Source organism: Athene noctua, chromosome 7 (genome assembly GCF_965140245.1).
Source record: "Athene noctua chromosome 7, bAthNoc1.hap1.1, whole genome shotgun sequence".
Lineage (NCBI taxonomy): Eukaryota > Metazoa > Chordata > Aves > Strigiformes > Strigidae > Athene > Athene noctua.
In genome coordinates, this window is record NC_134043.1 from 13,066,860 (window position 1) to 13,088,421 (window position 21,562).

Consider the following 21,562-nt stretch of genomic DNA (forward strand, 5'->3'; position numbering starts at 1 on the left):
GGTGTCTAAGAACTCATTTTGTGCTAGACAGGAAAGTTTTTATTCCTCAAGAGAGCACAGTTCAGTGCTCATCTCTGCCTTTGACATGCTCAGTGGCTTTTCCTAGTCAGTTGACCTCTGTGCTTCTGGTTTTCCTTTTTCCCATGTGCCTGTGTTGTCTGTTTAGCTTGTAAGTGCTCTCAGACAGAAATTCTCTCCCACAGCATGTTTGTATATTGCCTAGAAATACAGGGTCGCAATCTCAGTTCATGCCTCTGCATGCTCCTATAATAACAAGGGATTTTGAAGCTGTGAAAGAGAGAAAATCAGTAGCACTGACCATCCAACAAGAACTCAAAGCAAGTTTTTCCCTCACAAACTAACATTTGCAGTTGAAAACAGTTTGTCTCTGTACAGACACACAACAGAGGTACAGGAGCTTACCCGCTTACTGCTTGCTGCAGAGCTGTGTTATTGGGATGTGCCCTCTGTCCAGGAGGAAAACCGTGAAGCATTTTACCTTGCATCTGAGATAAGAGAGGACTATGAACAGAGTGGGTTACCATGACTCAGCTGATGTACAGTAGCTCACTGGGCTGGGATAACTTGATGAAAGAGAGTAGAGCTCCCATACCTGGAGGCTGAGGCCCTGTTCTGCTGGATGTTACAGCAATTCTCCATACAGGTGTGCATACAGTCAGAAAACATAAGGTGGGAGGACAGACTTGACTCTAAACAGTGAGGCTTAAGAATGAAACCAACTAAGAGAATGTAGTCAGTCCTCCTGGTAACTCTCCTCCCTGTCCATTGGGTGCAGATGTACACCCTTTCTTTAAGTTTTGTACAATAAGTGAGCCAGGGTGGAGGAACTTCCCTCCCTGAACTCAGGCTATTTCATCTCTCTTTGCAAGGATGTGATAAGAGTCCATGAGACAGGGAAACATGAATATCCAAAGATTATATTATTTGGAGCTGAGTTAAAGATCTATTCTTAAAATGAGAAAGTTATTTCTGTTTAATAATTCCTTCCTTACTATGCCAGTATGTAGCATCTAATTCTGTTCTGATGTGAATAGAGTAAGCAACTGTGTTCAGCAGCCAACAAATGCCAGGCCAAAATCAGTCCCAGTATAGTAAGCAGGTGATTTTTGTTTACAGAAAGAAGGTCTGATTCAGAGATTAAGGTTATGAGAACTGGAGCCCACTGATGGATTTTTTTTTTTGCATGTTTGCCAATCTCCATCTTTGAAGTGTTACATTTTGAGGTCTTCCCCAGCTGACTGACAGTCCAGCCACTCCAGAAGAATGCCACTGGGGCAGTCTGTTGATAGGCTCTACAGATACTTAGTTTAAATGAAAAGTACATCTTGAGTTTTACCACATCCTGAAGGATCTGAGATCACTTAAGGGAAATCAATTAATAATTTGATAAAACACAATTCAATTCCCTTCCTCCAAGCCCCCTCCTCTCCCTGCAGTGAATTGATTGAATCCTGTGATCATTCCTCATACCTGTCACTGCACACAGCAGTGATCTGTAATTTGTATACTGCAGTATGTAGCAGAACTATTTATTGAAGCTTGGCATTATGTTCTTTCGGTATTAGTTATCTGTTTATCAGACATGTTTATCACAGTTTTAATAAATTACCAGTGTTCAGAAATGGCCTCTAGGGTATTAAGCTACTGTGCTTCATTATTAAGAAGTTATATTTCAATAAGTTATTATTTATAGAGCAGTGTAAATGTGCCTAGTCCTCAAGAGACATAAGACAATGCTTCAAAAAGGGAATTTAACTTTCCACCTTTAGACTAAGGCAGCAAGTCTTTATGGAGAAGTCCTGGAGGATTAAATATGGAAGAAATAGCCAAGGTGTTGTAGAAATGTTTTTACAGTACACATTATAGAAACCAAAGTTAAACAAGAACCTTTTAATGGATTTTCTGCATCTAGCCTTTAGAACTGTCTTTCAAAAATTTTTTTTCTTCTAAGTGCTGTAAGTCCCAGGGTTTACCAATTTCTTTTAAATGCCATAGAATTTACCGAGGGAAGGGTGGTTTTACACTAGTGCTGTCTAGTGGAGAGACTGCAAAGTATAGAGAACATAGAAAAAAAGAATCTAAGGGTGATATTTTAGAGGTCTGAAATCTATTCATCGGTATGGATTAAAAGATTGAGGCTGACATCTTATAGGGGAATGAACTGGCCTATGAGCAGCCACTGTGTGAAAGACTCGGTCTGCACCCCAGTTTACCAAAGTCCTTAAGTATGTGCTTGAGCTAAACTGGTCCAGTAGGGTATGTAAATATGTGCTTTATTTCCGTTAAAGTTGGCAGAAATTAAATGCAGTGCAGAAACCTGGTGCCTCCATGTTCCTCTCTCCCTAGACTTGGAGAAAAGTCTTCATTCTTGCTGTGAAATAAAGTGATCCAAAAAAAATTTCTAAATGCAAATAAGAAATACAGAGATTTTGGGCTGGTACAAGGAATCCAGGAAGCTGCCTTCGAAGCAAGTATTTTTTTTCCAGAGGTACATTTCTCTGAACATACTAGTGCCTTGTACAGTTACTGGAAAGGAAGATGTAAATAAATACACAGGGAAAGAAATTACTCTGCCAGCTCAGGTCTCTAGTGCACAGTAACTGTCATATCACAACACCTCCTGCCCTCCTTCCTCATGCATAACTCAGCAAAGGCTGATGTGACTGGCAGGCTCTGCTTGGGGTGCCCTACATGGCACAAACGGAAAACCACAATCACCTCTTACTCTGTGGGCAGATTGAGAAGTCTCCTGTGGGCACTGCGGAGGGTTGATGGAAATAGAAGCTCCTGCCGTAAGCAATCCCTGCAGACCCGAGCCTGGGACACAAGGTGCTGCTTCTGCTTCTGCTGACATTAGCAGGAACCTGAGAAACACAGTACTTCTTAGAAAATGCTGGGCACCTCACAGAATCAGTCCCTGGGGTTTTTTTGCAGTAAGCCTGTATTTGGGGTTTTTTGTCTCCTTCCAAACATACACAATGAACATTTTTGTATTACACTTTTTCCCCCTAATAATCTCTTGAACAACATGATTCTGGGTCTGTCTGCAGGCATGCAAGGCTGCCAGTAGCTTGCATGGAGTACTTAATGGAAGTGAGATTGGTAACAGATGAATAGGTTTGTAATAAAAGACTTTAGAAATTAAGAACGGGTTTAATTTACCCAATAAATATGCATGTAACCTATTCTCTTCCAGTCTTCCCAGTTTTAAGCAATGTTCTGGTTTTGCACAAAACCCTGCAAACTCTGTTGTGCAAGTACAGTGCAGGGATTAGTGTATGCTTAATCTATTAAATTCATATGTGGTGTTTGAAGTAATTATAAATTGCTGGCCTGAATGTAAAAGCTGATCCATAGAAGTCAAAGAGATTTTCACATCAGCATTTGAGGATGCACATAACTATTGATAACACGACTTGGTAGTGACAGGCAGGTACTTTGGATGCCAACATTGGGATGTGCAGGTAATTAAATAAATGTATCTAGAAAGCTTCTCTCAGCAATGCGTGCTGAATAACTGATTTGACAGCACATGACAAACCAGAATTTCTAGAGCACTGTTGATCTGTGGTCTGAATTGGGAGCAAACCATGATGCTCATAATTTAGTAGAAGAGACATTAACTCTTTCTTTCTGTGGCCAAGTGTGACAGTGCATATCTGACATATTCAGATATGCACTGAGCCATTATGGCCCATTTCTGTTAATTTCTAGCTGGGTAGTGTCTCACCAGGTACATGTGGTTGTACACATAACCGCTTCTCCTGTGATTGTTCTCCTTTGTGTGACTTCCTAAAGATGCAGAAATAACACACAACCCCTCTTTTCTTTTTTTTTTTCTTTTCTTTTTTTTTTTTAAAATGAGAAATTCTGCCTGGATAGAACTCAGGAACAGAAATGGAGATGTTAAGAGCCAGGTGTCCATACAAATAGGCTGAAGGAAGGCACATTTAATTGCATTTTCAGTTCAGGGACAAAGTTGCTAGTACCCTGGTGCCGGTCTGCCCGGGTGTCTGGGCAGTCCTGCTCGTGCTCGGCACAGCTTTTGTTTTACACAGCAGCTGCAGCCCTGAGCTGGTTGTTTCATTCACAGGGCATATGAATCTAGTGTTGCTCTGTTCTGCACATAGGCCATGTGGTTGTAGAGGAGGTCCTCAAAGTGGCTGGGAACACTATTAGAAAGTGCATTTCTTCTGGAAATGTAGAACAGAAGAGATGCTGGAGAGCTTGTAAGCAGGTAGCATGAGGAGCTGGAGTGCTCTTGGTAGGCGTGTAAGGGGAGGAATTTCTCATGTCCTGACAGCATAAAAAGGTGTTTCCTTGGTTGCTTAAGCACATGACAAGTAGGGAAGCAGCAAGGAGAAAGTACACGCTGTCCCGTGTTTGTATGGAGCCTTGCTCCCAGTTTTGTCACATCTTCATCCAGGCTCTGTTTTCCATGACCATGCCATAAAAGCTGTTTTATTGCCACATGAGTCCAGAGGTGTCTTCTCTGCTATTTTTGACTTACATGTGTAGCAGGAGGCACAAAAATAATCCCAGATGTGTTTCCTGGAGCTGGGAATCTTAAATGGCTCAGACAACTGAGAAAATGAATAATAAATTCAAAATGATGACCCAACCGAGTGACCAAAAACTTCTGGTGGATACAATTTGTACCTCAGCCAAGCACGCAGAGGCACCTTTCAGCAGTAAAAAGAAATAGTATTTCTTTGGTTTATGGAGGGAGATGAGGAAAGGGAGGGGAGGCAGCTAAGTTAGTGTGCAACAAGGTGGCTATTGTGAAGTGTTATGATCAAGTAAGAAGGTAAAAAAGCACAAAGCATCCTATACAGTGCTGTAGTGTTACACAAGTGTTAAGTAGGTGTCTGCCTCACTGAGAAACATATGGGTACACACAGATGTACACTGGAAGAGAGAGATCTGTCTAAAGGTTTCTCAGTCAAATGTCCAGGATGTAGTTGATACTGGAGCAAATGAATCTAAGGCAGAGGAGAAAAATTTCATCTGGGAAGGAGGGGCCTGGGTTGGACATACCAGTGAGATGCAGGAAGCTGAGCACCAGTGTTACACAGGGAGTTTGCACAGAGAAGTCCAAGACAACAGAGATGACAAGAGTAGGAAATTTTGATCTGAAAAGACAGCTGATCAGTCAAGTAAAGAAACCAAACAGTGCTGGAAAGCTCATGTGAAAGACCCAAGCTCAGAGGTCTAAGCCTGCCCAGGACCTCTTATCAGGTCCAACTCAGAGGTCGTGACCACAGATGTGTGTGGGCTCCTGGGAGCCCAGCAGAAGGACTTGTCTAGGCTGTAGGCCAGCTGACTGGTGCACATTCATACCTTCCAGTACAATTATTTAAACACACATTAGCTCCTTGGCTTTGCAATTATATTTTTATTATTGACAAGATGTTCTGCTTTGCAGGGTCATGAATATTTTCTTTGAGTCACTAGAGGTCATTGGAGTTACTCAGCCGTCAAACTAGTTCCTCCCTATCCCACTAAAGACATGTGTGGGACTTGTAAAACATGCTCTAGATTGCCATATTGCTTAATTATCCTCTTAGCTCTAATGAAGTGCACCCTGACTAATGGTGCAGTCACAAACAACATGTTCCTGTAATTTGGGCCATCACCAAGAACTTCTGTTATCACTAGACTCATCAAGGTAGTGCTTCAGAAAGCTGAAGGGCAGTGTTGCCTAATAAAAGAAGATGTTTAGGCACGGAAAACATAGCTGGAAGGGACCAGTGCTCTGACATGAGCTATGTTTACAACATGCCTCAGAGCTCTTCAGTGCAGGTGTCTGACAGGAAGAACTAGGTGTCCCCTAGGAGGCCAAATTGTTCTCTGTTGGATTGCTGCAGTCCCAGAGGAACCAGAGTATTTGCAGAGGAGCAGCATCGATTGCTAAAGTAACCAACAATTTTTGTTTTCATTTTGTCCTGTCAAGCAGTGTTAAGGTAAACTGGGCTGATAACAGAGTGCTCTGTCTCTGTTTTTGAAATGGGAAGAAGAGCCACCTAATAAGCTGCCTCTTTTCTGGATTTTTTTTTTTTTTTGTATTAAGGGTGTCAAAAGTTGATCCAAGGAAAAAGGATAATGTGGTTAGATGAATATGGCTAGATTTGGGACTGGGGATCAAAATGCTGCTGCGCACTTGTTTTGCAGATGTCAAGGGCTCCTGGGAGTCACGAGTCAAAATTCCTTGCTCTCCTGTGATGGCTTATGTCTCCCATCCAGTGACATATCCCCTCTCAGGATATGGCTAAATGATCCTTTCCAGCAAGAACTTATCCCAGCTCTCACAAAAACACGTCTGAAGCACAAGATGTTGGCCTTCAGCCTGGATTGGATTGCAGTACATGGGAGGTATTTCCCAAGCAACCCCTGGGGAAAGACCTGTGCTCTTCCTTTCTCCCACCAGATCTTTGCCTGTGCTCATAAAGCCTTATATTAAGCCAAACTGAACTGCATGCTCGGTTAATGGAGAAGATAGCATTTTTTTTTTCTGAATGAGGTGGAAATATTCCTTCTCCAAATGTTGTATATAAATGCATTTCCTGGGTAGTGGTATTTCATGCGGATCTAAGTGAGTGTCTTCATGGACCTGAGCTGGGGATGAGAAAATCAATCCTCTCTTCTTACTGGTCGCCCATCTTTCTCCTGCAAAACCCAGGATTTTTCATGTGTCAAGGGGACAATTTCTATGGAAGCCCAGTGTTTAAAAAAATATATTAGCTGCAGTAAGAAGGTTCAAGAAGAGTTCAGATCCGGACCGAACCTTGAAGCCATTTCCTGCGTTGGTAATGGACTGGGGAAAAAAAAAGAAATCCTAGCTCTTTTAGGGGAGTTTTGGATCTGTATCTGAACTTTGTGAGCCTGCCCTTTCCCTGTGTAACAGAGCTATTTTTCTTGTACTCAGAATGATGTATTATGTATAGTATGGATGTTTATATGTATTTCACCTCCAGCTAACAATACCTGCTTGAATTTGTTAGGACTATTTTAAAAAAGTGCTGAAGGGAGGAAAATTGCGGAGGGCACTGAATGGTTGGGCATGTTGCTGAATATTTTAAATCTAAAAGCTCTCTGTAATGCAGCTTTGCTGGTCTTGACTTTTCTTGTGAAGGATGGAGCCTCTTCTCTCTGAAGCAGTCAGTCAGAGCCAACTAGGGATCCCATGTGCTCACGGCCCCCAGTGACTACTGCCCTCAGCCCTAATGCATTTTACTCCACCTCAGGATCTGACCCCACTTGTCTGGCATCACAAATCACCATCCAACCTTTCTCCCCGCTTTCCGTCTCCGTCTCTCCAGGTTTCGCCTGTCAGCTCCCATTTGTTGTTTTATCCAGCTCACTTCTCTGCAGGATTACTTAGAAGGTGATAATCTTGTGGGTAAATTTAAGGAGACCAGCCGATTTGTGCAGAACTACTGGACTTTGCTGTAGAGAAGGTTTTCGTTTTGGTGATGAAAGCTGGCGGTTTTATACAGCACTGTCCTCTTTGAAAAGAAGGTGATGGCTCAGTGTGCGGGGCTTATGTCTTGGACCTTCCAGTTGAATGATGATCAGAAGCTGTATTTACATGTAAATTAAAGTCTGTTCTCTGTTAACATTCCAGTTGCTTCTGCCTCTGGACTTCTCATCTATTTATCATTTGTGTGCACTGTGAGCACAGTGGGAGAGAGATACATGTTTACCGTCACAATGCTGCTTTTAAATTGGGCTGTGTAAATTGGCTGGAGATACTTGCTCTTGTTTTGGGAGTCTCTAGACATGGTGGTTGGTGGCATTGTCATGTGACTTGTGCATTTTGGTTTCTCAGGCAACAGCATGGGGTTCAGATGAAGACACCAGGAGGTCCTGTCAAAGTAAAGGAAAAACCGAGGTAAGTTTTGCTTTTCTACAATGATGATATGGGTAAATTTATTTGCATCATGTGAAATCCACACAGGGAGCATCTGACACCAGCTTCAGCTTGTAAATTTGCCGCAGATTAGATCTACCACCACAAGTATATAAGCACCACCAAGCAAGCCATTTCAAAGGCCCCCTGTCCAAGTTATTAGAGTCGCTCTGCATGAAATTTAAAGGTGATTTCAGTGCTGGAGAGGACACAATTTGTGACACATCAAGAAGCAGAGTGGTGGCAAGCCAGGGGTAACATCTTGCAGTGGGGTCTGAGGCTGGGCAGAGTGGCTTAGTCAAGGTACTCAGCAATGAACTGCTGGCATTTGGCCACATGGGCTTCAGTGCTTGTTTGCAGATAGAGTTCATCATTGTATAATTCACCTGAATGTGAGAACTGCATCTGCTAGCACACTGGAATCTGTTCAGGTGAAATATCACAGAGCTCCTTCAGACGCAGGTGCAGTCTGCTAAACTTCAGTTTAAAGTAAGAATTGCTTGAATCAATGCCTGCTGTCGCAGAAGTTTGGAGTTTGCAGGCATTTCTGATCCAAACACAGGTCCTTTCTGCCTCTCTTCTGAAAAGCCACCTACCTAAAAGCAGGAGATATTTTGATTTTTCAAATGTGATGTTGGTACTGTTCAAAAATCTTCAGGCCTCGGGTGAGAGGGTGTCTTATTGTCCTTAATGCTACACCGCAAAGAATTCTCCATCTAAACCAAAGGAGTTGGACAAAGGATAAGAAAGGATAAACACGATCTTTGCTTAGACACAGTCAAGCAGAGAGTGATTGTGTGGCTGACCCAGAATGCTGGAATTCTGCCAAGCTCCAGTTCAGTGCTTTAAACACAGGATTATATAATCTTCTATTGACCACGTTCATTTTCCATAATAAACTTAATGTGATTGTGTATTAACTTGTATATACACAAAAAAGCTAGCTTGAATTTTGCCAGATAGGCAACAATTTGCTTCATGTAGTTGTGGAGAACAGAAGTATGGGTATCCTAGAACATCTGTTTGAGTTTCATGTAGGATCTGTGTTATGCAGGAAAACATCATGGAGGCAAAGGGGTTGAGCTAGATGAACACCAAACATGGCCAGCCCTGAGAAGAAGAACCCAATAGAAGTTGAACAAAGCTTAAAAACTCTAAAACCCAAGGCATGAGGAATTTTTGAATCTGTAATCTTTGTAATATAAAATATGTAAAGAAAGGATTTTCTTCTTTTCTTCCATTGTAAAGTTTGTGAGATTTAAATTGTATCCTATTGTTCATAAAGAATTTGAATTTATAACCCAGAATTATTTTGTCAACCTCTGGAGAAAGCCATGCATTTGACTGAACAAATTCTAGAATAATTTCACTTTATCTTTTTTACTGTCATGCCAAAAGAAAGCGATGGTCTGAGTATCTTCGCTGCTGCTGTCTCCTCAGACTGCAAAGAGTTTGCCAAAAATTTCATGAGGATAATGCTCTAAACAGCTGAGTTTATGCTGATTGTGATCCAGAGCCTGAAACTGTTTGATGGGCACAGCGGCCATGGGTGTGAAGTTCTGAGGAACAATAATTAAGCAGATTGTTAGATACTTCTTGACATAAAATTAATGGCAAACTGAGGTGTTGACTAAGAGTCTGACAAGAAGACATAAAGGCAGAAGGATTCTGCAGTAGCTGAGTAAATTCAGATCTCCAAAGTCTGTATCTACTCTACCCCATGTGTCCATGGCTGAGTCCCTCTTGGGGCGAGTATATGCATTCATTTTTCATTACACTGCAGAGAAATGACTTACTGCTAACTCCAGAAATACCAAGGATAGCCTAGCCAGCTGGTGAAGTGTTCTACTCCAGCTAAGAAGTCCAGCTCTGACCCAGCATCTCTGCCCTTGGCTGGGTAAATGCAGCAAAACAGGGCAGCAGTAATGTGAACATTTCTGATTCTGCTGAGCAATGCTGGGACAAGATGCAGGGACAAGATGCAGAGCTCTGTCTGCCTTAGCTCTGCTTTGTCAAAACTTGACTAATGGCTGTTTTCTACCTAGCACAGGTGATTTGATGATAAATATGTTATGGATTGTCAGGCACTTAGATATGTGGTGATAGAGGCTAGAAATAAGGAGAACCTTTGGCTCTTACATTAATTCACAGTGTAGTTTGCGTAAGTTATATGACTGGTCCATTTTCCTTGCCCATTTAATAATGTATGTATTTTAGGGTAAGGTTTTCAAAGCCATCTAATGTATTAAAATGCTTTTTTTTTTTTCCCCCCCTTCATTCTTATGCCTGTTGAGTATCTAAATCAGATTCTTCCTGCTGCTTAGAAAATCTCTTCCTAAAATGCTTAGAGCTTTACCATAAGGAAAATAAGAAGTGCAAGATTAAAAGCCACAGAATGCATATCACAGAAGTATAATTATTATGGCATGACTGTTACTCAAAATTTGAGTACCTATTGGCCAGAGAAGAAGGAGATGAGAAATATGGGTCCCAGATTTAAGTTTAGAAGGTCCTATTTCTTCTGACACCTTGTGTAGCTCTGGCCACAAATTTCACCTGCCTGTTCCTAAACTGAGCTCAGTAACTTGTGCTTGGCTGCTGCACCTTTTTAAGGAAGGCAAAAAGTTTTGAACTGAAGGCCTGAAGCACATGGGCTGACTGTGCTTTGCTGTCTTGTTCTAACGGCAGACCACCTTCCCTATTAACAACACATCTTTTATTCCCTCTTTGGATCTGGCTTCAGTTTTGAGTGTATGGGTCTCATTTTGCCCTTCTCTGAGATTAAAGAGCCCTTTAGTTACCAATATTTATTTTCACAAAGGCACTTATATGCTTTTGTCAAATCAGTACTTAGGCTGAGTTCCCCAAGCCTCTTTCTCTAAGTCATTTTTCTACTGCCCTTGAATATTTTTTGTCTGTTTTCTGCACACTACAGATTTTCACCCATATTCCCTTTTAAATCTCTCTAATGCCTGAGTGTGATTAAAACAGTCTTCCACCTCTTATTCACCCTCCTCTGTTCATATACATGGCAGTTTCATAAGCTCTTCTGCCATAGCAGATCATGCCTAGCCACTGTGACCACTAAATCCTCTTCACAGTTGCTAGTCTTGGGATGTAATCTCCCAGTCTATACATAGAGTCCCCTTGTTCCTTGTTCTTTAAGGATAATATCTTACAAAAATATATTTTGTTTGTTGAGCCCATCTCACTAACCATTCTAGCATATATCACTATATATATAGTGATGCATTGGCCTCACTGGTAACTACTATTTTTGTAATCTTTGGGTTATCCACAAACTGGGCTAGTACCACTGCATCTGGGGCCCTGCTAAAACAGCAAGTTTATGAACGATTTCACTCTGAGGACTTTTTTCAGCCCGGTAATTTATCAGATTTTAATCCATTAATGTAATGTAATGTAAAGTTCTTGAACATGATTTTAAAATTAACTCTCTGCAATATATCATGTGGTATTAAAACCTCTGAAAAGTCTCTTTCATTTATGTTATTTTTATCAACTAAAACTTGTGGTTTCCTCAAAGAATTGTACATGCTTTACTTGCCATGTCTCTGGAGATCCATGCTGGCTTCCATGAGTAATCAGTCTTATTTTTGCAGCATTTATAAAATGTATCGAGATCAGCACCTTAAAATTGTACCCTGGAAAACATCCACATTACTGAGATACGATGCAGAGAACAAAGTCAGTGTTACGCTGCGTTTTGTTCTGTCTTCCAAACAAAATCACTCAGAGGTTGTAGTTAAAATGAGTGATGGACAGAACAGAAGGGGAAGAGGTGTATTTAATTTCATTAGGAGTTGCTCAGCTTCTAGTTTGTAATTGTCTTGTCTCTGCATAACAGTCCACATCCACCACATGTAAGGAATGTTGCCTGACGTGGAAAGTTGTGACTTTCTAAACATGAGCACTTCAATCTTTGTCTTGTCTAAGCACAGAATTATTTGTTAAGTTTCCAAAAGCAGCACACCATCATTTCAAAACATGGAAGGGAACCATTTGTGAAAATGACAGTGAAAATGGCAGCTCTTACGTGCTGTCCTAAGAGCTTTGTGTAGTACAGGAGAAAGATGACACACTAATAACATTTCTGGGGCAAGAAAGAACCGAGAGAAATGTCTGATAGGCATCCAGCTGGTGGTTGTCCCACTGTATTGCCAGCATAGTTTCTTCCTTTGCTTGGATGATGTCCTGATGCTGGAGGATCTTATGATTCACACAAGAGAAATCCTAGCCCAAGACTTCAGCTCAACTAAATGGGTTTGGTGCAGAAATTGCTGAGCTAATGGAGGAATCAGCTGTTTCAGGCCTTCAGGTGGTTCTGTGTCATACAGAGGATGTGCCCTCTGGTTATCTAGTGGAGCTGGGAATCTCCACACCACTTATGAATAATAGGCATCCAGGTAGGATAGGCACCATATAAATCCCCAGGCAAACAGAAATAACTGGGAGGCAGTCAGATATTTTTCCCCCTTTGCAGATGTTCCTAGAGATCTGAACTTACATTCAGTACTTCTGCTAAGCTATCAATGCAGAATCAGCCCCCAAATTTGATTTCAAGTCCATTAAAGAAAACTTGGATGAAAAAATCATTAGCAATTCTCTTTGCTATCTATTGCACTCAAAGGAGAAAGACAGCTTGGTTGGGGCATTGGCTTTAACCAATTAATAGAATTGTTTGTCCAAAGAAATAAATATAGATAACTGAAAGTGTGTAATAACAGTGCTCGAGAACATGTTAGGTCCTGTTTATTTTTTAACAAAATGTGATGAACTGCAACAGATAAATTAAATGTTTGCTTCACCCTAAAATGTCACTGAAGGAGTAACATGGAGTTCTTCTGGCTTATTCTCTGAACTCGAGGTTGTACTCCAGAAGTTTGTGTTTCTTTACTGAGGATGGCAGACCATCTGAAACAGCTATTTTTCTCATTCAGTGTGTAACTGTGTTTTTAATCTATGATTAAAATATATCAGTATGTGATGAAATAGTGTTAGCCTAAAAAAAAAAAAAAATTTAGAAGGAGATCTCTGACAACAGGGCTTCAGTGATTTATTCAAAGTAAAAGGCCAGTTAAAGTAGTGCTTATATATGGTTATGCTTCCAAAGAAAAAATACATCTGTACAATGAGATTAAGAGTTTATAACATTTAAGAACTCCAGTGTTCAGAGACGAAAAATGAAACAACTCAGGAGGCACCTGCAGCTGTTTTATTTGTAGCATCCTGAAAATGTCTTTTTGAATTTTACCTCAAACCAAATCTGGCAGGAGTTCAGCCCCTCCATTTGCTGATCTGTCCACAAATTGAAGAGAGTAACAGGGCACCACTCTTGGTTCTCAAATTAGAAGTCATGTACTCTTCCTTTCTAGGAAAACAAGGGTCATTAGGCTGGAGAAAAGTGGTATCTGCTCAAATTAAAGTCTTATCTCAAAAAAGGGACCAATATGAGATAATTTTGAGGAAGGAGCAAGAACTCCAGAGTGGGTAACACGCAATTCATAGGAAAATCAGAGATATGCTTAATGCTCTGGAGGTGAGCCACAGGTTTTTATCAGCTCTGCCATATATTTAATAATAATCCCAACTAATATAACTGGGTTATTCTCATTAACCATATAAATACCCAGTCTTCCTCCTTTATTTAAATCCTTAATCTCTTAATCCAAATAATATCTTCTGTTGATGAGATTTGCAGACTGATCATACACAGATTTAACTGTCTGCTCCATAATGTGAGAGCAGGATCCAAATATTGTCTTGTCTGGACAGAGTTGGATTCAAGCTTGCCAGATTTTCCAGCTGTATTAAAGCCCGTCTGAATTTTGCATCCTGCATGCCTAGAGTTTTCCAACCCCATGGAAGAAACTGCACTAAATAGCTCCCATTTTCTGTAGGGTTTTGTGAGATCATTCTACTCACCAGTGGTCTCAGCTACGAATTGTTGCAGAGAGCAGCATGTTGAATGACTTTTCAGAGCAAATCCAGGCTAGTTTAAAGAACACAGAGAGGAGGTTGTTCCTTGGTAGTTATTTTGAGAATAGGGTAGAAAGAGGATCTAACTATGTGAATCTCACCAACAGTGTCTTGAGAAAAGTCCTGCAAGCTGAAGCATTTAAGTGGTTCAGATTCTTCTTTGCTTTTGTTGGAGGTTTTCATAGACTGATATTACTGGCAGTGCGTCATACAGCAATGAGAAATATGAGATGAGCACAGTATTCCTCTTCAGGCCAGACAGGTTAGAGAAGTGTGGTCTGGTAGTTAGACCTTTGTTGCGTTCTTCAGGATCTCCTCTGACTCAGTGTGTCACCATGGCAAGTCCTTTAGCACCCGCATGTTTCGATTCACCCAACTGAGAGAACAGGGCAGATAATGTACATCTGTTTCAGAGCATTACTTTAAGCTGTATAAATTGCTTTGAGACCAGTGTATGAAGCATACATATTATCATTGATCTTCCTCCAGGAGCATGGTGCACTATTACCATCATCAGTAAGGCAGGTCCAGGGAAAATGCCTACTCAGTTAATTCAGAGAAATAACTATGGTTGGGTATGGCCCACACCTAGTAGCACTGTTATTTAAGCAGAGTAGAAACATCCACTAGTCACCCCAGTTTTTGCCTCTTACAGCCAGTGAAATAATTAGTGGGCTTGGTGCATCTAGTTCCCTCAAAAGTATCAGCTGTCAAATGTTTCCAATCTAACACCTCATTCATACTGACTGCTCTTTTGTCTTTGCTACTGCAGTTGGGAATGGGCTGGAAGTCATAGATTAACTATTCTGGTGCAGGTTCAGACAGCAGCAGATATATTTGCTAGTATGGTTTCTCCTCGGTTTCAGTAAATAACTTCTGCTTTGGACTGAATGGGTACAAATAAAACCGTGCTTAATTAGCCTAAAATAACACAATATTTTACCATCTTCCAACATCCTTACTAAGCCAGGCTACTGCATCATGCCGTAAAGTGTGCAACAGATGCATCACTGCCAGTAGACTCCAGAAGACCATCCAGCACATGACCTCGCAGAGAAAGTCTTTTTTGTGTGCTGTTTTCTGAGCTGGGAAGATTTTGATAGAAATTGAAGTCCGTTAATCTCTAATATAGTTCTATGCAAAGAAGAGAATTCTGCAAATTAGGACTTTAAATTTCTGCAGGACAGGTTTTAGTTAGGAATATATTGAAGTACCTAGGTAGGAAAGGGTCCAGCAACATAAATGTTATTAGCTGGTTTAGGTCAGAAGCTATGCTCAGACTCTGCACAAAGCAGAGAAAGGTGGAAGTGGAGGGAGCAGATGGGTGTTCTCTTATTGTATGAAATTGGGTACAGAGCTGCATTCCGGGTTAGATGCCAAATCAATCATATTCTGAAACCAAAACCCTGTTGGGAGAGGAGCCCATATCTTTTTTTTTTATAGCATCCTCTCAAGAATTTCTAGTACTTTGCAGTTAAATATATAGTGGTCCTAGTATTATATGGGATTGAATAACTGTGGTCTACAGAAAGAGGAATTACTTAACCCACTCATGAAATGTAGACATCTCTAGGTCAGGGAATAACTAACAGGGCTCACAGCACCATGTAACAATGACAGGAGAGAGCAGAAAGGCTGGCAAGCCCTTCGTCTCATTAAAGGAAGAGATGAGACCTCTGTTCTCAACACACAGCAGGTGGGACGGTGCTTCTCGAGGTCTTATTTCATAGACCTTGAGATAGACAGTCACCATGACTGATTTGCTTCTGAAATAGGAAGTGCTGAATCGACCCAGCTATGAATTTAAGCTCTCATTTTGAGTGCCAGGTATTATTTATCTGATCCCCAGTGCCCCTGTTGAGACTCAAGACTGGCAGGACCTGCTCTGTGGCACTCTGTAGCCTCTGCCTGGGCCGGGGGGAGCCCCTCTGCCCTGGATAAGTGCTCCTGGGATGGCTCTGAAGTGCAGATCCTGTGATCTCCATTCAAAAGCAAGCCCCACATGTCATGCCCATGCAGTCGCTTCTCTGTGGCTAACGCTGGTGGGTTTCTGCTAAATGCTATCCTTCAGCAAGTTGACTTCCATATAGCAAATGAAAGGAGATAGCACGTAATCCAGCTAAGCAAGCCTCCTCCTTTACAGATGATAGGGAGTGTTTTCACACTGCTGAATCTTGCAAATGAAGTCTTCAGGGAAATGATCAACAGCGTGGAGCCCTGTGAGACAGGGAAGCTTGCAGAGTGATTGCTCCTTACAGAAGGAGAAGCAGTGTCTCCAGCTGTAAACTCAGTTTAGTGGCAAATTATGATCTATTGGAGGGGGGAAAGCACAGCAGCCAGGATAACCCAGCTGAGGTTGTTATTTTTTACCAAGTTTCCTAAACAGTAATTATAATAGACTTTCTTCACTTGGAGCCCTATGGGTGCCAGTCATTAGCCATTGCTCATATCTTTTCCTCTGAGGTGCCCCCAGAGCCCAGGGCAGGCAGGCTGGTGCCTGATCTCTCATCAGAACTGTTTGGATGAACCTTGGGGCTGGCGGCTCTTGTGCCTCTTGCACTGCCTGTGAGAGCTGCATGCTAGTCTCGCACCTCCCTTTCCCTGTGCCTTCTGTTAGAAAGTCCCTGCCTCACGCGGCCTCTTCCCCACCGCTTAACTCCCTGGAGGTGCTCAGTTAGTCTGATCTGCAGTTCACAGGTTTTTGGATATTAGGCTGTGGGGAGAGAGACTATGGCTCTCTTCAACAACATGAAGAAGATTTTCTAAAAAAAGCCAAATCCGATCTTGTGCTGCCACCCCTACCCCAGCGTGGGACGACAGGAGCCCCACACCTTTGGGGACTGGCATGTGGAGGGAGTTGCCCATTTGTACCAGCAAGTGGTTGTGCAGCTGAGAAGAGGGGACTTGCTATTTCTCACTGGTCTGGCCTGAAAGAGAAACTCTTTCTACCATGGAAAATCCTGAGCACACAATCCTTGCAGGAGGCAGGAAAGTAACAGCCTGTTCAAGCATGAGATTCTCCTGACCAGCTTGATCTATTAAAGAAAAATTCCTGCTGTTTTCCTGCTGGGACTGGTGTGAGTTATAGTGCAGATGGACTCACTGGCCTTCACTGGAGTTTATGTCCAGGTAGTGTTTTCAAAGCTGCAGCATTACTGGGAAAAATAGGTCAGAAGTATCACCATGAAGAGAGGGAGAATTCCTCCTCCAGTCTAAGCAGAGCACACAAAGAGGCACTTCTGTAGCTAATGCAGAGTACAGCCTGATGGACAACATCCTTTCCAGGGACTGTGCAGGGCTGTTATTAGAGAAATAACCAGCAAATTGGGCTTGCTCACTTAGACCACTAACTCCCTACAGCCATGCACTGCTTGATGCAACAAACCTCAGCCCGAGTTAGAGCTAAGGAAGGGGTATTTCAGCTGCTATAAAGTTTTTGTTTTTTTTTTTAATGTAATAAATAATCCCACAGTCTCCTTTTCAAAAATGCTTTTTCTCTGTCTTGTGTCCCTATAGGACGAGTGCCAGAACTATGTCCGAGTGCTGATTGTTTATGGCAAGAAGGTTTTTACCTGTGGTACCAATGCCTTTTCACCAGTGTGTTCCAGTCGACAGGTCTGTTTTGCCTCTTTTACAGTGATGGAGAGGGCTGGATACATGCTCTGGGGAAGGCCAGTCATTTGGCAGGGCATCATGGCTGCGGAGAATATGTTCCAAATGCAGCTGATCTGAAATTATTTTGATTTTCTTCTTTGGGTCCCTTTGGGCTGCTTTGGGGCAGTGGGTGTATGTGCAGGTGGGGAACAAAAACCTCATGTTATGGGTAAAATGGATCTGGACAAAGTGCTGTTCATGTAAGCCTCGGGTATGCTGCTGAAAGTGGGGAATACAGGCAAGCTTAGTTGTGAGTACCTCCTGAGCTGAATACTTAAATGTTTCCTTAAAATAAATGGCAAAATTCCCTTTGGCTTCAAGGGAGGCAGGAGCAGGTCCAGAGCAATGTTTATTTTTATATTTTTAATGCCAGTATGCATTCAGGAGGTGTCTGGAAGATTAGAAACCTGTGCTAGCAGCAGGAGCACCCGGTTACACCGAGTGGGTTGGGGCCTACAGGCTTTGCTGGCTGAGGAATTACCCTTTTTACAAAGCAGTAGGATCAGTGAGGCTCAGACACAACTTCTTATGTTGGCAAACGATGGATGTAAAGATCAATTTACAGTCATCACTGACATTACATTCTTATTACATTGGCAAACGATGGATGTAAAGATCAATTTACAGTCATCACTGACATTACATTCTTATAGCTGCCTGATTTTTTAAAACCAGAGTTTTGCTCGCAGGTACTCATGGGCAAACTGAATTCTCTATACCAGTAAGAAAGCCAGATGCTCTTTAAATTCTCTCCTCTCTCCTTTTAAATACAGGTAGGAAATCTTAGCAAAATCATTGACAGAATTAATGGAGCGGCTCGATGCCCATACGACCCTCGGCATAACTCGACAGCTGTGATTACATCACGAGGAGAACTCTATGCTGCAACTGTAATTGATTTCTCTGGACGGGATCCTGCTATTTACCGCAGCCTTGGAAATGTTCCCCCACTTAGGACAGCACAATACAACTCCAAATGGCTCAATGGTAAAGTCATGTGGGTCATAACTGAGCAAGAGGTGTATTAAAGTCAGTTTGACAGGCTTGTAAATCTTTCCCTCTGTTTTCATATTGAGATTCAGAGTTATGATGGAGAAGGGCTTCCGGTGCAGTAATCAATGCAGCTTAGAAGACATTTAAAAATAGCCTGGAAGTATTTCAGAGATGTTGATTTCAAATCTAGAAAGTGGGTTTTACAGGCTACTTAACATATATAGGCACCTCTGTCTTGTGAGATTACCAAATGCATCATTTTAACAAGAAAACCACTCAAAGATTTGAACATCAAAACCAATTTAAAGCATCATATTGTTGACCCAGTTCTGCACAGTGCTAAGTAGAACTTCCACTGACTCAGCTGAAGATCATTGGTTTCAGTGCAAGATCAGTCTGAAAATGAGAAATTTCACAGCATGTTAAGTTCCATGTGAACCCATGCTGTTGCAGATTTGTAGTTATTAAAAGCAGCTGTTACCCCAGTGTGATAATACCCAGCATCAGGCAAGCTATAGAATTTCAACCAGTAATTCCTGCATTGGGTTCACATCTTCTGACTGGGGCAAAGCACGTCTTGTCTGAGCAGACTGTAGTAATGGAGATCTCAGTATTCCCCCCCTCTCGTTTGACTGAGGTAATTTGACAAGATATTCAGAATCTTTCTGTTGGATTTCAGGACCTTTCAATCAAAGATACGAGCAGGGGGACTGTGCGCTCCCTGGAGCTTAATGAGACTGAACTAGGCTTCTGCAGGCATATTGAAGTCAGTATGGTGATCCAGAGCTTTAGGAGAAGGATATAATTGGGCAAGACTATGAATTAGGACCAAGAAGCAGCATAACCCATATACACTCATTAGAAATATGTGCTTCATGTCTGCATGTGAATGAAGAATTCAGAAGAAAGCCACACTGGAACAGGGGAGCTTAAGGAAAGACAAACTGAAACTGAGTTTCTAGTCTGTGAATGGAAAGACTAACGTGACTCTTGGATTTATAACCTTGTGCAGCATTGGTGACACTGGAGTAATTTCATCCTGTTTTGGCCACTTTTCAACAAGAAACAGAAAACTTGAAGATGATTCAGAGAAGAGCCATGGAGTGATTTGAAGCTTGGAAAGCCTGCCTCACAGTGAGAGACTTAAGGAGCTCAATTTATCTTTCTGAAAAGGAGATAAAAGGTGTTTTGTTCATGATATGGAAGTACTTACATCAAGAGAAGATTTCTGGCAGGATAAAATTCTTTAATCTAGCAGGCAAGTCATGACAAGAGCCTGTGATTGGAAGCTGAAACCAGATAATGTCAAATGGAAAAAGAAGTACAGGTTGCAGCTGGGACAGTCTTACAAGTCACTGAGGAAAGTGGTGGATGTAAAGCCCTGTGACATTGTCCAGTAAGATCGGATCTCCTTCAAAAGATGTGGTCTAATTCACCTGTTAGTTACAGGATCTGATGGTGGAATTACAGGGTGAAACTCTTGTTCATGTTTGACAGAAGGTCAGACTGGTGATCAAGATGTTCCCTTTAAGGTTCCCTGTTTGTTTGAAGGAGAAAGTTTGACAGGAGATGCTTTGCAGTGCCCTCTTCATCATCTGCCTCCCGAACCTGCCTTGCAGCAGCATCAGCCTGCCTTCCTCTCCCTCTGCCATGACTCTGTTCTCCTTTCAGTCCTGGGCTGCAGCGTTAAAGGAATTCTGTACTTTCCTTTTTTCTTCTTCCTTTGAGCACTGCTCAGAAATGAACATTGTAAATGCACCCTATAAAACCAATAGGTTTTTTTTGTTTAGTCAAGTATTATTCATTGGCCAATCTTTTCCCTTTGCTGAAGAAACTGTTGGGATAAAAGACCGCACTCTTTAAAGCTGTTAAATGCCCAATTAAAATATTAGCTACAAACCCAATTCCAGGTTCTTTTCATTTCTTGTGAAAATAATAACAATAATTCTAGGAAAAAAATAATTAAGAAGAGCTTGTTTCGATGCTGTCAGTCTGTGGCGTGGTTTTGTTTTACGGACATAAGACAATCTTTTGTGCCTAGAAACTGGAAGGGCTTCATGATAAAAGCCAGATGTGATTGTGCTGGGAGAGTAGGTTGAATGTTTCAGTGCAGCAGTCTGGGGAATCAGGCGGATGCACACAGCATATTTAACACATCATAAGGTGCACTTCAGCAGTGAATAGGTGAAGGAACCCAATGGGAATGTTTTATGTTGTAAAATGAGTACAAGTACAGAGAATCGTCATGCATATGCAAAGTGCTGAACTCTGCTTTCACTGCAATCAGTAGCAGCTTTGCCAGTAAAGTGGGGAAACAATGGGGTCTTTCCAAGATCTGAAAAATGGATCGATAGCTGTACCCCCATATATCATTATTCCCATCTACGGTTTTTATGTCCTCTGCTGACTTCGAACTTCCTGTAGTCCCAGCTTTGACAGCCTGCATAAAGGGAGCTGGCGATGTAATGCATTGAGCTAGTCAGTGAGCATGGATTGATTTCTGACCTGCATAAATCTCTTCAAATGTCTGTTTTTCAGAGCCTAATTTTATTGCTGCCTACGACATCGGTTTGTTCACCTACTTCTTCTTCCGTGAGAATGCGGTAGAACATGACTGTGGGAAAACTGTGTATTCTCGTGTGGCAAGGGTTTGCAAAAATGATATTGGAGGGAGATTTTTGCTGGAGGACACATGGACAACTTTCATGAAAGCTAGGCTGAACTGCTCCCGTGCTGGAGAAATCCCTTTCTATTATAATGAATTGCAAAGCACCTTCTACCTTCCTGAGCAAGATCTGATCTATGGTGTTTTCACTACTAATGTGTAAGTTGCACGGGTTTTACTGTCCTTTTTCTATCCTTAGCAATCTGAGACTAACAATATCCCGATTTCTTAGACAGTCTGAGCAATCATGTGTGAAACATCCTTTGGTTAATGTGGAGGAATAGATAGGTCGGTGTTACCCATCATGGCAACATTGCCTT

At 41.8% G+C, this 21,562-nt stretch overlaps 1 protein-coding gene across 3 annotated transcripts in view; it reads left to right on the top strand.

The window, feature by feature from the left end:
- Positions 1–21,562, top strand: part of SEMA5B (semaphorin 5B) — a 276,944-nt gene that overhangs the window by 185,632 nt on the left and 69,750 nt on the right. For all 3 annotated transcript variants that reach the window (XM_074910110.1, XM_074910111.1, XM_074910112.1), the window contains exons 7-10: positions 7,850–7,912; positions 17,447–17,545; positions 18,358–18,571; positions 21,116–21,401. In XM_074910110.1, the coding sequence (XP_074766211.1) occupies positions 7,850–7,912; positions 17,447–17,545; positions 18,358–18,571; positions 21,116–21,401 (662 nt within the window). The remainder of the gene's footprint in view (positions 1–7,849; positions 7,913–17,446; positions 17,546–18,357; positions 18,572–21,115; positions 21,402–21,562) is intronic.